A 19,869-nucleotide genomic window follows, 5' to 3' on the forward strand; every position below is an offset into this window, starting at 1 on the left:
AGTATATCACGACACAAGTATGAAATATTGGTCGATATAGATATATAAAACAGATAAAATACGGTACACTTGAGAACTCGGCCAACAGTATTTTAATTTTATCCAGTGCCAAAAGATACTCTTGATGCGCATGCGTCTTTTGAATTTCAGTACCACGTGATCGGGTATGACGTGTTGGATCATGTGATCTCTGCTGGAAAGCATAGAGACGACGGGGACAGAATATGTCGCGGATTGCCTGTTTGGGGATGGAGGCTTTGCCCTTCGCCGTGTTCGTCCTCCTTTCCCTCTACACGACTGGTATTAGTTATAAAATGACAGACGCAATCAGTTATTTTAAACGGATATGTTCTTACTTTGGTGTAACGTTACCGAATCGTGGTGTCAAAGTGTTAGCAGATCAGTCAGCTAACCGAGCTACGCACGATAGCGTCGTCCGTATGTTCATTCATTTTCAATTCCGATTGATGTGAAGCGTCTAGGCGGCACCCCGCCCCTTTTCTATTTTGTATACGTCTATTTTACTGGCAGGTTTTTATTCGCTTAATCAGCTACTAAACATTGCTAATGGGGAAGATTGAATTTTGACAAAAAGCGTATAGATGTAGTTAAAATGTATTTTTGTCAACCCCTCTAAAGTGCCACTCGTCGTTATTTTCCTAGGCTAAAATGCACCCAGGATAAGATGTTTATTAGTGCTCTACAGTAGTTGCTACAGTATATGTATTGTGAGTCATGTGACAGGTCACTGACGGAACCGGGAAGTTCCTAGCGGTCTTTCCGTCACGAGTTTTTGGCTTATTTATTTTTTATTTTTTTTAACCCGGCTCACAACAAGCACTGACCTTCTTCACCCTCTCGGGCTGCGGTTGGCAATGCAAAATAATGATGAGTTTTGATTTGCCCTTTGCTAGATATTTTATATTCGGCCATTTTGTTTCAAAGGAGACATGCATTTTCTTCACGAATTAAAACAGTTCCCAATTATTAATGCACCAAGGATAAATAATTATATCTAACTTCACGCACCCTCTTGCTTGTCTTGAAATGAGCCTGTTTTAAGAAGTATAATAAATAAGAAAATAAATGGCGTTTTCACTTGTGAGTTCAGCACTTCACTCTTTGTGTGTAGCACAGCTTACCTTTTGGTGTTTGGGTGATAGTGTTTCAGGCAGTTTTGTGTCATTGTCACCTGAAAATGGTTCTGAATCTATCCCCAGCCAAGCAGATCATGCGGAGAAACTTAATGTGGGACGGTTATTTAAATTAGGCCCACTGTTTATTAAATACTCCATGTATCCTATTTGCGGTCAAACAATTAAAAAGTCAATTTTCTATGTGCCCTTTAAAATTATGCATTACGCTCATTACATGATCTTTTCTTACATTTAGTGTCTTTTATTACATGCTTTATTTCTTCTCTGTCGTGCAGATGTCCGTGGGGATAGTTTGACAGTGCTGCAAGCTCCAGAGTTTGTCTCCTTCCAGAAAGGAGAGTGGCCCATCTCCGGGGAAAAGATTCCCGACCTGGTGGCCCTAACCATGGGCTTCTCTGTTCAAGAGGTACTTCAACCAGTCGAAGATCTGCTACCATTTTAAAACCTTAAATGACTCCTGATATTGGGACCCCAAACCTCATAGCTGTGACTCAGCCTTATTTAAATAAGTATGTCACCATGCTACTTGAAGTGTAAACATTTAAATAACATTAAATCAATCCCAAATGTGATGTAAAATGCCGGTCAATCTGCTGACAGATGGTTATTGTCTCCAACTGTAATGGTACTGTAGCACTTAGAAAGGTTGTATGCTGCATTTTCCATAGGCATTGTTCTATGAGCCTTTTGGTAACACTGCGTCTTAAATCCATCCAGGATCTTTCTTGGCCCGGCTTGGAGGCTGGTCCCCTATTCCAGCGTCCCCGCGCAAATGTTCTGGTAGTGGTCCGAGGAGCCGATGACCTTGACTTTCGTCAGAGTGTGGCCTCCTATCCCTTGGAAAATGTGAGTCATCCTGGACCTGGATTTTATTAAAAAAAATTGGACCTCTGATAGGTTGTAGTGTGAGGTTTTCCTCGTTTATTTCCCCAGCCGGTGCCCTTCACTCTGGATAGTGTCGCAGAGACGGTGCACTCCCTGTTCGCCGAGGACACACCTGTCGTGCTGCAGCTCGCACCAAGTGAAGAGGTAGAAAAATCTCAAGTCATAAGACCATCAAACCTCAACTTGGACTTTAATCTCATGTGTCGTTCAACAAATTTTGGGAGTCTTCAGCTCATTGAGTGTCTTGAGCAGGGATGGGCAACATAAAAATTGAAAGGGGCCACAATTGTTTCAGTACTACTAGCTAGCCACATCGGACTACAAATTTCCAAACCAGATGCCATTTTAAATCAGGACAAAAATATGTACGTTTTTTTTTAATTGAACCATTGTACATAAGAGTATCTTTATATTTTAATGCTCAAATGTATATCAAATATCTCCTCCACTATAAAGGTTTTGAAGCAAACAAGTTATTAGTATTTATTTTTTTACCCTGTGCAATGGGCTCTCTTGCACAAAAATTCCCAGTCAAAGTAGCAAAAAATGTTACCGAGCATCCAAGACAAAAAAAAAACATTTTCACTTTCATGTTACATTTCTTGTCCTGTGGTTGGCCTTACAGTTTTAACAGTACTGGGACCCTTCTGTGGTGGCATAACAATGATGACGATGATGTAATTCCCGATCGGGATGTACTGTATATGCTTCGCTACCAAAAAAAAGAAAAAAAACATCCTTTTTATTATTCTATTCTTTTGTGTCTTCCATTAGAGGCTGTACATGCTAGGCAAAGCCAACGCCGTGTTCGAGGATCTGCCGGTTACCTTGCAGCAGATCCGAGGCCGCCTGTTCCAAGATGGCTCTGTGCTGGCCACCCTGCCCCTCAAGTTCCTCAGCAGGAATGCAGAGGTCACTGACATTAGCATGACTTTTCCACTAAAATCATACCCACTGTACATTTTGTCTAACCTCGCACCTGTCATGTCTGCAGGCTGATTTGCTGTTCCTCTCCGAGATCCAAGTCCTGTATGATATCACAGCTCTAGTGAGTCGTTACTTCTGCACTACATTTCCCACTATGTTTTTATTATGAGTTTTAATTTAAACAACTTTGTGACTTTGTTACAGCTGCAGAGACACAGGCATCTGGCCAAGGACCACTCTCCAGACGTTTACTCCCTGGAGCTGTCGGGCTTGGAGGAACTGAGCCGCGTCTACGGACAAGACTCTCCTCAGCACCGCGATGCTGTCGCTCTTCTCTCTTCCGTCCTGCAGAAGGTAAAGAAGAGAAGGGAGGACACTTCCAAATTATTGCTTCAGGCTGCATCACAAGTTTTGCATTCCTTCGTTTTATAGTTTGGAGAGGACGTGTACAGTCTTTATGGCAACAGTGCCGTGGTGGAGGTCGTGACAGTGAAAAACTTTGAGGCTCCTCTCACCAGGAAATCCCGCTCCATTTTGGAATCGAAACAGATCGTAAGTCCATATTGTGTGCAGAACACCTTTATCTCTTAGGCAGAAAGTGCCAGGCGTCTGTTACGGGTAAGGCATTTATTGAAGAAGAGGCTTTTATTTGTTCAAATGCATTTTTAGACTTGGACTTAAGCACGATATTAGTGTAATTTAAAACAAGTTTACATTGAAAAGCCTCCACAAATAAAGAATAAAAAAGGACTTCATAAGTACTTATCAGGAAGGCGGATCCATATATATATTTTTTTTTTACATTTTTTGTTTCTGCAAATACTATAAGGAATTGTACTTTAAAGATGCATACTGTACTACAGTTACAAAGTTAAAAAGTATTTTTTTTTTTTTTTTGCAGAGCAACCCGGGAAGCCCGTACAACTTGGCTTACAAGTACAACTTCAACTATGCCGTGGTATTCAACATTGTACTGTGGCTGATGATTGTGCTGGCGCTTGCAGTAATTGTCGTCAGTTACAACCTATGGAACATGGACCCGGGCTACGACAGCATCATCTATAGGATGACCAACCAGAAGATCAGGATGGACTGAAAACCTGACCCTCGATGACTCCACTCATCCATCCCCTTGGATCCTGCTAGTGATTGTTTTGTGCTTTGTGTTTGTGACATCTAATTAAACAGTGAGTTAGCAATTGGTTTACAATGCTGCTGTGGTAGTTGAAAGTGAATATCAACATTACAACACATCATTCCTCAAAGGTAAAGCGTCTCACTGAGTTTTTGTGTGTATGTGTGGTCATGTTTTGAAAGAATGCATGAATTTGTTGTGAAAATGTTTTAAGTTAAATATGTGTATATATTGAAAATACAAATGTAACTCTATGACAAAACGATGTTTTCAGTGTGAAAAGATTGTTTGAAAATGTGTTTTCTGCTTGAAATAATGCCGTGACTGTTGTAAGCATTGTGCAAAGAAAGTTAACCGTAAAATACACTTGCAAGATAATGAATAAATTATGGATCAGACAATGTTTAATTTTTGTGTTTTTAAAATACTGACACCATTCCTCCCCGCGTGTATGTGTAGACTACAGGAGGTCCTCAGTTTATTTTGGTCTTTCATTAATCTGCGCTAACAGAAGCAATGTCACAATTAAATTGATATTTCTATGAAAAGCACCTTAGGGCCATAACTACAAAACAAATGAAAACCGATAATTACGACAGCAAACGGCCTTCGTGTGTCACCTAAATCTTAACCAATTCACAAACTCATTGCGCGCCATAATTAGGTTACATTGTTCGGTTCACTTTTAAACGGACCAGGACTCATGCAAACGAAACTAAACAAACAGGCACCATAATTCAATGGGCGTTTGTCACATGTACCACGACGAAATAAATGACGAGCCGCGCCTCTCAAATTATGGCCATTTCTCGGGTCACTCAGTTACGTTTTACATAACGTCATCTCTGAGCCAATTACAGTGTGACTGGCACCTGAAGTCCCGCCTTTATTGTTTTTCAGCGTCTTTAATTGGTTGTGAGTTTGTGCAACATTTCCGGGAGTGGTGTTTGTTTACTCTTCGCGAAGGGCGGAAAAACCTCAAACAGATCTAATAAGTAGAAGCTGCAAACATGGTCTGACTGATTATAAAAGGTACATTTGAGTTGTTTTAATCGTGTGTCTTAAGTTTAGCCTACCATTTAACGACGTAGTGTTGTGAACAAACCAGTCTACGTCTCGACGTATATAACCATTCATCGTTGTTTTTTTTAACGCTCATGAGTTTGACAGTCTAATTAATACAGTATTGTACACACTATGGTACTAGTGTATAAGTTATGATTTTATGTTGTCCATCAATGATGTTTTCAATGTGACCTAGGAAGTTGTCACACGATTCTTACTTAATTAGAAAATAAGACTTATCACTTAAAGGTCGGGTACGAATCTAATAAGAACACGTGTCCTTAATATGTGAAATATAATAGTACTGCGACAAATAATAGTGTTTTGCATGACAGCGAGCGTATACGCCGTCAGGAAGATCCGGGCGGCCATTACTAAGGGAGAGCAAGTGGAAGAGCCCATTGTGACGCCATGTAGTGCTATTGGTAAGATGTGCACAGTCATATCTCTCTCTCTCTCTCTGTCTCTCTCTCTGTCTCTCTCTCTCTCTCTGTGTCTGTCAAATTGTAATTTTAAGATTATAATTTGCCAATTTTATGACAAATTCGATGGCCATATCAAATATGGCAACGCACTGAAGTGTTCCATCGAATAGGTCACTTACGTCAAAAGCAAAATTGTTAGAGAATAACTGCTTGTGTTTGACTTTGGAGTATCAACTCGTTTGCCATGAAACAAGTCCACCATACTCAAAATGAAGGTGTTTGAGTTTCTATTTCCTTCTGTTCTACTCAGCTGAAAAGAAAGCTGCAGGAGCGCTCAGAGAGCCACCGGAGGCCATAATGGCATCTGAAAACGATGAGGCCATCAACGGGGAAGTGGCCTCCAGAACACCTTTGACTGTGCAGAAATATGACTCTTGATGTTAAAACTGTGCTCCTCTTAAAACATTTATTTGAATCCTCTTGTAAAATGTTGATAATGTCTGCTGCAGCGTATGAAGACTCAACTCAAAAACCTCTTCAAAGAGGCTGAGTGGATCTGATGTTTTTTGCAATGATAATATCAATAAATGCTTGAAATCAAGCCGCTGTGTCATTGCATGATGTACAGCAAAAATGCAGGGACTTTTCAGCATGTGAGCTCTTATGGTCGACTAACGCAAAACTGTGGCAGTTTTTACTTTCTACTTTCTGGACCTGGATTTGCCAACTCGCATATCAATTTTCCATGGGGAAAGAATTATCGATTGGGTAACCAGAGCCAAAATGGACACTACATTGCTCTTCAAAGTCAACAGTCAAACTATTTCTCCCAGAAAATTGGTGAATAAATATCATTAAATATGAGATTAAAGTGCAGTGTTACCTTGATTGACACGTTTTATTTTGTTCTACTTGTTTAATTTACTTGACTAGTCCAGTCAAAAGTATAAAGTCAGTTTCTTTACCGCAGACATTTGAGTTTCAGATCAAATGATGAATGAGACAAAAGCTGGGGATTTCAGCTTTTATTTAATGGTATTTACATCTCAATATGTTAAACAACTCGGGAGAGAGCACCCTTTGTTCTTCAAGAGAACAAAATTATTGGAACGGACATTATTTTAGAATATCAAATAAAATGCTGGATGGCTTTAACTGGAGCTACACATATTTCTGATGGGGTTATAGCCCTGGTGTAGCTCGCTTTCAAGATATTGACAATATGAATGTATTCAGAAAATGTACAATTTTCAGTTTTAGTCCATCCTTTTCGTCAGTCTTAATCTTTTTCTGTTGGGAAATTGTGAAGAATGAACGGAGATTTACGATGCTTTGCAGTGGTGGTGGTGGGGGGGGGGGGGGTTCCACAGCGGTTAAACATGGCACAGGGTGCACCTGTCATTTCGTCATTCAAGGCTAAAAGCCTTTTAATCAATGCCTGCAAGCTTTAAAGTGTACAGTGTCACACACCCCTATTGTGTCAAACAAAATAGCATATTTGGTAGCTTCTTTTTTGACGATTGTTTCTCACGCATGCGCAGACGAGGTCTGCAAGTGGCAGATAGAACATCAGTTTTTTTTCGTGTTGCAGTTTCCGACGTAACCCGGATGTGGCCATCCAGAACTGGAGAGCCCTCTCTATGTGTGAATAGCCGTTCATTCCGTGCCTCTAATGCCTCAACACATCGTTTTTGCGCGTTGTTTTGGAGTGAAGTGCTCCCTCTCAGAAGTCTATCTGCACGCCTCCAATAGCTCGTAAAGCCAAAACGAAACAACGGAACATGGTAACATTTCGCTCTCTCCGGTATTGGGCATCTTTGTTTGAGTGAGCTGAGCTCGCTGCACTGCTAGCTTGGTGCCCTGGCGTGGCTAACCGCGATTTTCATTCGAAATGTAGCTTCTGAGACGAAAAGACAAAAATAATGTCACATTTTGCACCCCCGAATGGCCACTTTTAAATAACCCAAGTCACAGATGCGTGGTTAAACTAAACAAATAGTAAAACAGTACACATATTGTTATTGGTGTCGCGCGAGGAACTCAAAGCCTTTATATGAGCTGGTCAAGATACAATCAAGTCCGCGCGAGGTCAGTTCTAAACATTTCGCCTTTGTCTTGATTTGATGAAAACCACAACATGCACACAATCGCTGGGTGGTGGATAGCTTCCCTGCGTCTCTCCCTATTCACAGTTCGGCGATCAAAAAAGAAGCTAAAAGCTGGCACCGTATCATTTTCTACAGCATTGAATCAATTGGATGCAACTTGGTCAGCATGTCCCCAAATCCGTCAAAATTAGGTGGAATAGGATGATACAAATGTGCCAGCGAGAACACTTTTTGGTTGGTCAAAATTGAATTATCAACCTGTGCCTGCGATAAACATAGAAACTGCATGAACATTATCACATTGAAAAAAAGGGCAACAGAGGGAATTACCCTGTACATTGTACCTAAAAATAGAGGCAGAAAACATTTCCAACCATTTTTTCTGAGAGGGGTGCAAACCAACGTGTGTGACGGGATCCCATGAAAATAGCGTAATGAGTAATGTCAGTCTGTTGTCACTGTCACTTTGCTTCTTGGTTCTGTTTTCCCCCCTCAGGCTTGTCATTACTGACATGTTGTTTTCTGTGTTCTAGTATTGCTGCTGTACCTTACTCGTTTGGCAGTTATGATGGACACCCAGCAAGCCATAATGGCGCTTCCATTTACAGTTGAGAGGAATAAGGTGGTAAGTGGGATTCAGCTGTGGACATTGCCAGTCTACTCTCTCAAGGCATTTACCTACACTAGTTCTACAGTTCACCCTCCCCTCTCACTCTGCCCACCTTCACCTTTTTTGACCATCTGAAGCGCCATCAGCTGTGCAGGTGTCGTGTGAGTGGTAAAGAAGCCCACGCGAGACACAATGCTTCAGTGTGCTTTTTGAGAAGAAAAAGTTTTTTTTCTTTCTCTTTGACATGCAGCAAATGGACAACATGTATTGATCGATTAATTGGGGCACGGCATCTATTAGCGATGTATTTCGGTGCACGGTAAAAAAACTATTTAAACGTAATGAAACTCCCTCATGTACAGTGTGCCACATAGCCCGGGTTTTTCTAATTATATGCAATGATGGTAACAAACAATTGTGTCAAAATGAGTATGGACAGTTAGAAAGACAGGTACCGGGTTTGTCATAAGAGAGCAAATGTTGTCATATGGTCATATGGTTGTCATGACAAATATTGATCATTATCGAGAGCTCATTGTTTTTTTGTTTTTTTTTGTGGACAGGTGTCCTGGGCTGCAGTTCCTGGTTGCAAACTCCAAAAGTCGGATTTAAAGCTCAAACGGGGATCCAAGGCATTTGATCACAATCATGCTGCTTTGGTCAAATTGGGGATGGCCCGGTAAGTCAACACCGAACAGATGTTTGTCTTAGCAACCACGCCCCGAAGCAAAGAAGGGGAAAAAAAACATGCTTAGTTTGTTATTTCTATACCTATTCAACCAATTGTATACCATTTGTGTGATATAAACCGCTGCAGGTTGCTCATGAGTTGAGCAGATTTATGAGATGAAACATTTCCGGATACACTTCAAGAAATGAACCCAAAAGTGGCCTGACAGCTCATAAACAGGCAAACACAAATCTTTTTTTACTTTTATTGGAAGAATTTTTCTCATTTTGACATTGCGGTCACAAGTTTTAGTGTTTTTCCTTTGGCAAGGAACTTTTCAACATGTTCAAAAATCCCTTGGGACATAAAAATAAAATAAATTACAGGCGAACGTCTGACAAACGTCTGGTGAGCGTTTGGTGAACATAACATTTGCAACCTCGAATGAACCCTGATGAGAACGCAACATTCGTTACCTTTACAAACATTTGTAAATGTTCGCCACTGAGTGGGATAGGAGCTTTGTAGGATGTCTAATTTTTGCCACGAGACGGCTTGATTGAGCCTTACGCAACTGATGAAAAGCTGTGTAAATCTAAGTGCCGCCACTGCATATCTGTTTCCTGTTTGGCTTCCCTCAGAAATTGGTGCATCTTTGTGTCCGTCTTTTGTTCCTGCATTTTTAGTTTTTTTTTTCTGACTCAAGATCATATTGCCTTTGTTACTTTATCCTTCAAGGTATGGCTCTTATTCCCCCCCTCTTAACCACGTTTAGAGGTATTCCTGTGAGAAAATTGGTTTGATCAATTAATTATACATTTTACAATACAAGGATAGTACAGGTGCAATCATTTGGTCTCTCATTGTTCTAGTTGGCACTGAAGCAGCAGCATAGCCCCTTAGTCAGTCTTACGAACAGCAAATGATTTATCCATGTCAGATGATGGCCTACTTCTCTGCCCTTCGCATCCCCCTTATGACTTCTGCAAAGGTAGTATAAATTAGTATAAACTGCCAGGTAAAAGACGTCGGTGACTAATACCTATCTTTTGTCTCGCAGGAGGAGGCTTTGTCTGGTGCTGACCGATGTGTTGAAGACTGAGGTCGGCAAGGCTTTTTTGGACAAGCGACTCGGTCGCGCTTGCAGCAAACAAGCCCAAATGGTGAGCGAGAGAAATCCATGCAAGAAAGAAGCCGTCAAGTGTCGAGGCCAAAAGCCACCCAGGAATGACATGAATAAGAGTGCAATGCCCAAATGTGTCCAGAAGCGCACCCCATCATCCCTACAAAGGTAACATTGTTCCTTGTTATACACCGGATTGCACGCAAAGTCATTCTTTATCATCGTCATCAGAATTGCATGATTGCGTGCTTTGCTGTATTAAGTGTACAGCAACTTCTGGGGATGTTTGTAAGCCTTTCAAATGCTGTCAAAGCGTTTTGTGATTTGCGGCACGTTTTTGGTTGAAACGATCCAATTCCCAAAATGGGCAATCCCCACTCACATTTTATGTCCCTGCAGGTTGGGGTTCAGGAAGAGGTTACATCATGTTAACAATGGAGAAGAAAGCCAAGATATTGATCAGACAGTCCTTGTTGCGGAAAATGGGGAGGACTACGGAGTGGTCGGTCAGTAACGCAGACAGTTATTCACTAGCACCTTACTTACACTATTATCAATAAATGAGTGATTTCGCGCTAACCTGTATATTGGGAGTGGAGTAGAGGTAAGATCGTGCCAAAAAAATCCAATCCGACCCGACCCGGCTCGCAGGTATTATAGCTCGACCCGGCCCGAGCCCGACCAGTTAAACTGATTTGCAGGTCCGAGCCCGAAGCAAACCCGAAATTTCATATTTTATTTGTGAGTGCTCGGGAGGAGGAGGGGTGATTTATGATAACAAATTAAAGCCTGTCTTTTGTCACGAAGTCTAAGTTACACAAGACTGTATAAACATTTACATCTTTTATATTTCTGGTTCTGCAGAGGGCACATTAACCGACAATTTTCCACCATTGACAGATTTTTTTTAAGAGTTGACGGGAAACATTTTCGGCCGTTTGTCATTTTGACGGGTTGAAAATTGGGTCATGCACCACAGCAGCAGTACGCCCTTAAGAATCTCGCACGCCACTTTAAGAGAGAAGCAGAGAGACAAAGTAGAACAGTGACGGGCATCTATGAACTGAGCTGACCGCAGAGTGTTGTTTCTGTTTGGATTTGAAACACTTGGGTAAATAACCTTAACAGATGCTTTTGAGCCGGGTGTAGCACCGCCCCGAAAAGAAGGGCCCAACCCGCATACAGTGCTTCTCAGAAGGATGAGAAAGTGAGGAAAACCTTCGAGTTAAAATCGACTCGCAGTAACTGGGATTGACCATCCAAGATATGTGTCAATTGCGGCACACATTTTAATGATTCAAACTTGGATGGTGAAGTAGCGCGGCCTCTTTCCTGCTTAAATTGCGACGCTACCTTTCACGTTCGTGTGGGTCTTTGGGCTCAGCTGTCAGACGGCTTCTTGCTCATTACGCGGACATCATTGTCACTCCACAAGGGCTCTGGACATTCCTGTCTCACTGCAGCCAATGAGGCTCCTGCAGGGGGTCTGTCACCACTGACTGTGCAGGTGTAAAAATGTCCGTAAACCTTGACCAATCATCACCAAAATTCATATCCACACTTCAAAATCTGTCCTACTTGGCCTGTAAAAAAACCAAAACAAACAAAAAATACACCAACAACCATGATCCATATCACAGAAAATAAATCCTCAAATCAACAGCAGTCCCCCAAAACATGAGTCCCTCTTGGTTGCATCATACTTCATTAGTTTTAAAAGAACACTCGGATGAGCTATTAGTTCAAGTCCATCGCAAGTTCGGTGAGGGTTGAACGATGCTCCAAGCCGTTATTTTTTCCTGGCCAAAGAACATCTGCAATGACGTAGCGCATTTTTCCTGCCCTACTTTCTTGACAACGCAGTGTTCTTAGCGGCAATCAGGTTGTCAGTACTTGTGGTGTTTGGTCTACAGACTGCGGCTTGTCAGTGAGCTGGAAGCCCGCAGACGATACCGAAGACGCTGATGAGTTTTCCCCAACTCCCATCAAGGACATTGGGACTCAAGAGAAACATTTTCTGGTGAGCGGCCGCCAAACATTCCAACCTTATGATGGCAACCATTTGGTATACTGCGCATTTGACAAAATTTCCAATCATTTTAGAGTAGAGTAATGTTTACCTGTTGCATAGTCTGCATGCATTTACCTGACATTTCCTTCCCCTATTTGGACTGCAAACAGCCATGTCAATTTAGTGGTTGTCTATGCATCCATCCATTTTCTTCCGCTTATCTGGGATTTGAGTTGCGAGGCGAACCGCACAAGCCGCGAAGCCCAGACTTTCCTCTCCCCAGCCACTTAATTCAGTTTTTTAGTACATTGCACTAGACGTCACTCCATCGACAATGTTATGTTTGTTTGCAAAATAGAATGCAGAGTTGACATTTTAGATTCATCTGAGTTGATAGATTTGCTTTGTTGACTACAGTTAAAATTTAAATAGATGAAGGCTAGTTCATCCATAGGTATACAGTTTTTCTTTTCGGGCAAATTGTTATGGAAGTGATTTTCTATAGGCTGGCAGCTCCGTAGTTGGCATCAAATCCCTGTCTACTTGCCGACTCAATCAAAACACACAGTGAAGGAAAAGCTTTATCAATAGGAGGAACCTGCCATGCACTGCAAGACTCGTATACACAATACATGGGTTGGGCAACTGCCAACGGACACTTTCCAAATATGGGCAAGCTTACACGGTCCTTTCGTGCCGTCCTACACCAAGAAAATCAAGCGTCGTGTGAAAAGGCCTTAAGAGCGGGGGAGGGGGGGTGCACTATTGGATCAAATATGATACTTGCAAGAGAATGAAAAATGCCCCTGCTGGTCGCAACCAGGTAGTGCAATGCGAATCAACAGTCTGTAAAATTGACATTATTCATTGATAAATTAATCAATGCCAACCTCGAGTAACAATCAGACACTCAAAGGTTGTCTATGCTATCTGTGAACAGAAAAGGAGAAAAACTGTAGGAAGATTGACCAACGGCAATGGAACAAGCAGCCCGAAACGACAACGAGAAAGTGTGGTATGCCCTTATGGGGAAGGTGGACTGATCCCGGTTAGTCTGATTGAACCCGGCGAAGACTGTGATGCGGACGACATGGACAGTAACGTAGACCAGTTCTCCCTGGGACTGGTTGGGAGAGCAGTCGCCAATTCCAATTTGGAATCAGAGGACGTCATCGGAGCTCCCGGTTGCAGTCGCTTGCCCACACAGGACGATCCTGCCCAAGCCATGCCGGGAGAGCCAAGTGAGTGCACACAGGAAGAATGATGCTTCTTTCCCGGGCAGGCAATCTACAGCCAGCAGAAGCATTTGGTGTACTTGCCTTCCATTACCAACGGTTTTCTCAACCAATCGCCACATTTTTAGGTTACCCGCATGTAATAAAAGCATCGCTAACCCGGAGCAGTGACCGAGGGAATTTTACCGTATACAACTACCGTATTTACTTTTATAATTTACCTCAGGCGTCATACCATCAGTCACAGTTTTGAATTTGACGTGGGAAACGATGGTTGTTTGCAGATTTTATGAATGGTAGAAAGTCGGTTTCTTTTCCTTCCGTGTCACCACAGGGCCTGCGCAGCTACAGTATATTGCAACTTTTTTTCAATTAATATTTCTTTTTTTGATGACAAGCGTATTGTCTTCTTGACCTTTATTTGCTTTCAGTTGTGCTGTCCAGTGAAGATGAAGAGAGCAACGATTTTATTCATCGAAGAGTCAGACGTGCTCGTACGCTGTTCTCGCAAGAAGATAGAGGAGCTGAGGACTGTGAGCAACATTTGTTACAGGAACTTGAGTCCAAAGAACCTGATGGCCCTGACTTGCAGAAAGTTGAGGTGGGCACAAGATGTCACTCTGCATTCCATTGAAATAGCCAAAGGCCACCTTGTGTGACCACAAGTTATAAAGATTTTCAAAAAACAGGAGACCACTGAGACACTCAAAAGTAGTTCAGGATAAAAAGGCATTTATTTCAATATGGCCAGTTAAAAAGGCATATAAAGGGAAAAAAACAAACAGGCATTTTTAAATCAACTGGCTATGTTAAAATCACGACCTTTTATCCGGAACTACTTTAAGTGCCTCAGTCTCTTGTTTTTTGATGTCCTGTGATGTTCCCTCCACCGGAGAGCACCAAGGAGACATCTTTTGAGAACGCTTATTATATTCTAGTCGTACTCCTGCATGCTCTGATTTGCTATGAATTAAGTTCGTTAAAATATTTGTGGTCCAGAATACTGCTGTGCTGACTAGTACTACAAATTGCACCTCAGTTTAAATGGCACCGAACATCAATAGTTTGAGGACTACAACTCTGGTTAACATAAATTTAAAGTAATTTCTGAAAGTATTGTTTTTGTGAAATCTGTGACGGTCAAATCCTGGATATTAATGAAATGATAGCGTTTAAATTGAAAAGGGCAGAAATATGATTTCAAGGTCAGGGAGGCTGGATTTTTTAAAGTATTTTTTAATATGTCCAGCAGGGGGAGCTTTTGCAACAATGCAAATGAAGGATCAGATTGAATTTCGGCATTTTATCTGCTCAAGAGTGTATTGAATGTGTAATCTAATGTCTGATGGCTCATACAAAGGCATTGTAGTTTGAAAAAAATGACCATTGATTTTGTTCAAAATAGCCCTTTTGTGTACTCATAGGCCACTTGATCGAAATGTAAAATCTTTGTGTTACGCTGTGTATGTAACTCATCATGCATGTTTTCAGGTGTTGCATGTGGTTGTAGGCGAGTCGGGGTCATGTTCTCCTACACCCAGAATCGAACGCTCTTTTCTGGGTGTGGCCTTCACCTCCATGTTCTGTGGAGGTTTCCAAGGGGAAGCAAATGGATACCTCATGGTAAATGATGTAACCCCCCCCCCCAACTACACACCCACACATTATCGCTTTTATAAGCAAATGATCGGGATGTACAGTAAATGATTTTTTTTACATCAACAGGTAGTCAACCAAAAGATCATCATACCATTGAAAGGTAATGTTTTTGTTCTGTCCCTTCATACCACCTCCAAAAATAGCTTGCATACACGATATCATGGTGTTAATCGCGTTTCAGTTACTATACTCATACTATACTGTAATTTGTTCACAAATTCTTGGGAGGGGTATGTTTAAAGGCTGTCATTCAACCATACGAGACAGTTGTTCAAAGACAATTCTGCTTTCCACCTGTCCTTAGACTCAAGCCACCATCTGGATGTGACGTTGACCTTGCAGCGTGCGGATCTGAGGAGGTACAGCGTTTGGGAGTCGGAGGACCTGGAATCCAGAGGCCTGTGCTGGCCTTCCAGTGCCGAGCCTTTTACCATCCTTTTGTTTTGTGTGACACAAAGTGCTGCTGTGGCTTTGCACCAGGATCTTCTTCTCCTTTGTGCCCAAAATGGTGCACCGCCCAGCACTGGTAATGCATCTGAAAGATTGACACAATCCCTGCCTGTCTAGAACAACCCTCCGTTCTTCTGATGGCTCTTTGTTCCAATAGGAAGCCCAAGTCCCTTCCTCGTGCTGACTCTCAAGGACCCTCTGCTGGGCATGGAGGGGGCTCTTTTGCAGTCTCTCTTGGAATTAGACTGTCTCAACGGTCTGGCAAATGAAGAAAGCCATGCCGATACGCTTGATCTGAAGAACTTCACCAGTCCAGGTCTTTCATTGGATGAAAGCCTGGAGCTGATAAAATCAAGCGGCCGAGACCCGCTGTTGCTGCGGATGCTCGGCCTGGACACGGACGCCTCTTCATCCGAATCGGACCAACGCAGTTCATGCTCTGAATCGGACGTGGATGCGCAGAAGGAGACAGTAGAAGAGGCCAAGAATTCGCTGTTGCTGAACATGGACGAGATGCAGACCTTCCTTGAACATGAGCTTGAAACGACTCTCACGCAGGAGCAGGATACAGAGGTGGATCTTGGAAATCAACACAGTCCAGATGAAGAGCAGAAGAATCAAGAGGTTACCTGAAGTTGATATGATTGATACACCACGTCCAATTACAATCAGCAGTCGCCAGCTCAGTTCATAGATGCAAATATTCTCATTATACATTAAAGAAGTCTGCTTTGACACTGCTGCTAAGCCAAACAACAGCACTTGTCGAGTCACAAAATATTAGAAGTGTGGAGTCGTACTGGCCAATAATCTAGTGGTGGAAACGAGTCTCCCAAGGAGTAGTCAAGACATTTGCAGTGAATGATCACATACTCCTGCTGTGTTACAGGAGGACAAAATGGCAGGCACCCCTTTGTACACACTGTGTCGGCGTAGAACTGCAGGGGCATACACAGTGACCATGTGTCAACCTGACTCCACTTGGGTTAAATACAAACATCAGGGCCTGGCCCACCGGTAAGTCCGAGAAATAGCACCTTTTTCTTTCATGACATCACTACTTTCATTCCATTCGACTTTTTTTTAAATTTTTGCTGATCTGCTCTTTCTTCCGCTTGTTTTTAGGTTGATCCAGTTCCCTCCACCTCCGCTCAAAGGTGGAATCACAGTGACAATGGAAGACCTGCAGTGTCTCGACAGCGGCCAGTACCTCAATGACGTCATCATCGACTTTTACCTCAAGTGAGTGTGATGATGACAATAATCCAACACCTTCACTTGGTGCGCTTTGCTCACTTGGAGTTAACGCGTGTGCTCTCGACTCAGATACCTCCTCCAGAACTCGCTGCAGGATGTTGTCGAGCGCTCGCACATCTTCAGCAGCTTCTTCTACAAGCAGCTCACTCGCAGAGACAATGCCAGCGAAGGCAGTGCCACGGAATCGTGAGTCATTGCATCTCAATAAGAAAAAAAGATTTGGGACAGCTAATGTTGATCCATTTTTGTTTTTTAACATTTAGCTGTCAGAGGCAGAAGCGGCACCAGAGAGTAAAGACGTGGACACGCCACGTAGACATCTTCAAAAAGGACTTCCTATTTGTTCCCGTCAACCAGGAGTAAGTTAACCCTCACCCTAAACATGGTAGAGAAAATTCATAAAAAAATAAAATTGCCGTGAAAGTAAACAATCGAAATATAACGTTATTTTAATCAAATGATATTTTAGGATTTTTCTTTGCCACTGTTCAAGAATAGTTTGATATTACAATAAAAGTCCAAATAGTTCTCATGTTCTTGTTTTAAGGGCTCACTGGTATCTGGTGGTCATCTGCTTTCCTGGATTGGAGGAGTCCAGGTTGGAGCCATGGACAGAAAGTAGCCACAACGAGTCACCCGAGCAAGAGGAAACCGAAGGCTCAGAAAACTCAAATGACGCCATGACGACAACACTGAAGCTGAACAGCAGCGAGAGTGCGGACACGGCATCTGGTCTGTTACACAAATTGATATCCAATCATCTGTTTTACCGGAAGGAATGCAAATCATCACGTTTATTTCATGTGTTTTAGCAAAAGAGCCCACTCAAACCTCTCATGGTAAAGTGGTGAGTCAGAATCAATCATTTATTTCTTTATACCACGCTTCCTCATATAGTGTCACAATTATGTATTAGAGCGGATGTCGCTCATTGAGGAAGTAATATTTATGTATAATTTTTGCTTCCCTAATAGAACTGCACAGCGAAAACTTGCCATAGAAAGCTTGTTTCAAAGAGGTTAGTGGACAAAAAATGGCCACCTTACTCCACTTGAACACTTCCTTTCCTGCTGCTATTGTAGTGAATCGCTTTTTTTTTTCTTTAGGCCTTGCATTCTCATCATGGACTCCCTCAAATTGTCTCTTCACGAGCGCATTTTTAAAGTGTTGCGAGAGTGAGTAAGCCGTCTACGTAGGTTTGTGCCTGCGTTCGTGTGTGTGTTGTAGGAAAGCACTCACGCCATGGTGGTTTCACCCTATCAGGTACCTGCAGTCGGAATGGGAAGCACGACGCGGCTCGATACGAGACTTTGGTCCCGACCAGATGACAAGCTCCCATTGTCAGGTTCCTCTGCAGGACAACAGCAGCGACTGTGGTCTCTACCTACTGCAGTACGTGGAAAGTTTCCTCAAGGTACTGAATGCCTTCATTTTTTTCATTCCGTATCAACGAGGGGTATAACAATCTGTTTTTGGAGCGATTTTGATATGTATCGATATATCACTGTTTTTGAACAATCAAATTCGATAGGATAAAGGCAATTTTGTTGCATTTCAATACAGTGACAATGACTATTCTTTCAATAAACCTATTCTGATTAAAGGTAACCCTTGATAAAAAAAAAGAAAAAAATCTCATTTTTTTTCATTGCTATTTATTTTCAAACCAACTCAGCTTTACTGATTTAAAAATGTAAAAACAAAATAACATTGACATCAGAATAAGACCAAAACGTAAAAAAACAAAAAACAAAATAAAAAGCTTTGAGGGATCACTGTAATCCTCGTCAGGACAATTATTACTCAAGTAATGGATGGAATAATCAATTGGGTAATGGATTCAAATAAAGATTAGTGCGTTTGTTCTTCCAGGACCCTGTGGTACATTTTGATCTGCCTCTACACCTGCAACGCTGGTTTCCACGGCGACAGGTGCGCAAGAAGCGGGACGAAATCCGCGATCTGGTATTGCACTTGTACCGACAGCAGATGAGCAAAAACTGAGGGTCCCGCGACAATGACACGGCCCACCCAGGAATCTGTATCGCTCATACTGAGCGAATCGTTTCAGCCTGAACTCTTCCGAATCGCGGACCCTTGCTCGGTCGCCCAAAACGACAACACAGCCGATGGACAGCTACTTTTAAACTGAAATGAATTGCCTTTTGTCCTTTTTTTTTTTGTTCACTTTAGAGTTTTTTTTTTATAGAATGTTATACAGTATTATTATTGTTGACACATTATTTTTGATAAATATGATGAGCTTTTATTTAATCTACACAAATTCACCGGTCAAACAATATGTGTCCCGAGTTGATAACAATATGAAAAATGAATTTGTGTTAGGTATAAATTGTTCTAATTGGAATTCATTGATTTTGACCATGTCCTTCGTTTCAATGCTTGAGGACCGACTGCAAAATAAATTGTGTGATGGGGGTTATCGGCAGAAAAGGTCGACATTGGGCAAACCAGGACAAAGGGCTTCCTTCCGGTTCAAGCCGCTGGGGCATTTAATGTCTACTGTTCTATAGAAGTTGTCTTCAGCAGCCACCAAAGACGACCATATACAATGTTTAGGCTTTATTCGTATTTACACATACTACTACATCTGTATTGAATGTGCAAATGAATTATGTATATTTATTAAACCTTTGACACAAGCGATAAAAACAACAGTCGAGCTCAGGGGTGCCCGTTATGTCTATCGCGATCGACCGGTAGCTCGCGGACTGGTTCCAAATCGATTGCGAGGGGTGTAGAGAAAAAAAAAACATTTGTGTGTCTCTGTGCATGTTAGTAAGATATCTTTTGTGCTGATGCACACTGCACCCTAATCATCCTATCAGTCTCACTTTCACAAAAATAAAATAAAGAAAATAAAGCAGGTCATCTTTAACCTACGGTGCCGCGTGACCTGCAACGCCGTAAGATGTTAGCGCTCAGCAGTCTGCAGCTGCCGCTTGTGATTAGAGCTGTTGCGACATAGCTTTTATCGTTATCATTATTCTCATTCAGAGTTTGTTTCATGTACAATTCACTGAGGGAACGGGCAAAGAATGGGAATGTGGAGGGCCGATAGAAGCATTTTAAAACGGTACGCGTGAGCTACGATAGTTAAGTGCATTGTGTGCCTACGCGTCGGAATGTTA

General features: G+C 42.1%; 2 protein-coding genes and 1 long non-coding RNA gene across 5 annotated transcripts; all 3 read left to right on the forward strand.

Moving 5' to 3' along the window:
* Positions 1–134: 134 nt before the first annotated feature.
* atp6ap2 (ATPase H+ transporting accessory protein 2) lies at positions 135–4,505 on the forward strand. The gene is made up of 9 exons (XM_052083164.1): positions 135–300; positions 1,433–1,563; positions 1,875–2,003; positions 2,091–2,186; positions 2,817–2,954; positions 3,037–3,090; positions 3,174–3,323; positions 3,402–3,521; positions 3,871–4,505. The coding sequence occupies exons 1-9, from the start codon at positions 225–227 to the stop codon at positions 4,063–4,065; spliced, it is 1,089 nt and encodes a 362-aa protein (XP_051939124.1). The 5' UTR covers positions 135–224; the 3' UTR covers positions 4,066–4,505.
* Positions 4,506–4,984: 479 nt separating this feature from the next.
* Positions 4,985–6,195, forward strand: LOC127611229 (uncharacterized). Its single transcript, XR_007965277.1, has 3 exons — positions 4,985–5,136; positions 5,505–5,594; positions 5,905–6,195. It is a non-coding gene; the product is annotated as an uncharacterized LOC127611229 (long non-coding RNA).
* Positions 6,196–7,186: 991 nt separating this feature from the next.
* On the forward strand, positions 7,187–19,085 carry senp7 (SUMO specific peptidase 7). 3 transcript variants are annotated; one of them, XM_052081402.1, is made up of 23 exons: positions 7,187–7,378; positions 8,236–8,327; positions 8,876–8,991; positions 9,855–9,973; positions 10,043–10,273; positions 10,505–10,611; positions 12,019–12,125; positions 13,057–13,357; positions 13,783–13,952; positions 14,843–14,974; positions 15,077–15,110; positions 15,315–15,536; positions 15,618–16,084; positions 16,350–16,477; positions 16,586–16,702; positions 16,787–16,903; positions 16,981–17,076; positions 17,265–17,449; positions 17,530–17,564; positions 17,692–17,735; positions 17,824–17,892; positions 17,981–18,131; positions 18,590–19,085. In XM_052081402.1, exons 5-23 carry the CDS (start codon positions 10,143–10,145, stop codon positions 18,719–18,721), a joined length of 2,745 nt encoding a protein of 914 aa, XP_051937362.1. In that variant the 5' UTR covers positions 7,187–7,378; positions 8,236–8,327; positions 8,876–8,991; positions 9,855–9,973; positions 10,043–10,142; the 3' UTR covers positions 18,722–19,085. The 3 variants fall into 3 exon arrangements, with proteins under 3 accessions (XP_051937362.1, XP_051937360.1, XP_051937361.1); XM_052081400.1 differs by lacking the exon at positions 9,855–9,973; XM_052081401.1 differs by lacking the exons at positions 7,187–7,378; positions 9,855–9,973 and adding an exon at positions 7,393–7,682.
* Positions 19,086–19,869: the final 784 nt, after the last annotated feature.

The sequence above is a fragment of the Hippocampus zosterae genome, chromosome 12 (genome assembly GCF_025434085.1).
Source record: "Hippocampus zosterae strain Florida chromosome 12, ASM2543408v3, whole genome shotgun sequence".
Classification (NCBI taxonomy): Eukaryota; Metazoa; Chordata; class Actinopteri; order Syngnathiformes; family Syngnathidae; genus Hippocampus; species Hippocampus zosterae.

Coding starts and splice junctions, on each gene's coding strand:
- senp7 (XM_052081400.1), top strand. CDS start 8,268: ATGATGGACACCCAGCAAGCCATAATGGCGCTTCCATTTACAGTTGAG. Junction 8,328..8,875: donor CAGTTGAGAGGAATAAGGTG/GTAAGTGGGATT, acceptor TTTTGTGGACAG/GTGTCCTGGGCTGCAGTTCC. Junction 18,132..18,589: donor ACGTGGAAAGTTTCCTCAAG/GTACTGAATGCC, acceptor TTGTTCTTCCAG/GACCCTGTGGTACATTTTGA.
- atp6ap2 (XM_052083164.1), top strand. CDS start 225: ATGTCGCGGATTGCCTGTTTGGGGATGGAGGCTTTGCCCTTCGCCGTG. Junction 2,955..3,036: donor TCCTCAGCAGGAATGCAGAG/GTCACTGACATT, acceptor TCATGTCTGCAG/GCTGATTTGCTGTTCCTCTC. Junction 3,091..3,173: donor TGTATGATATCACAGCTCTA/GTGAGTCGTTAC, acceptor ACTTTGTTACAG/CTGCAGAGACACAGGCATCT.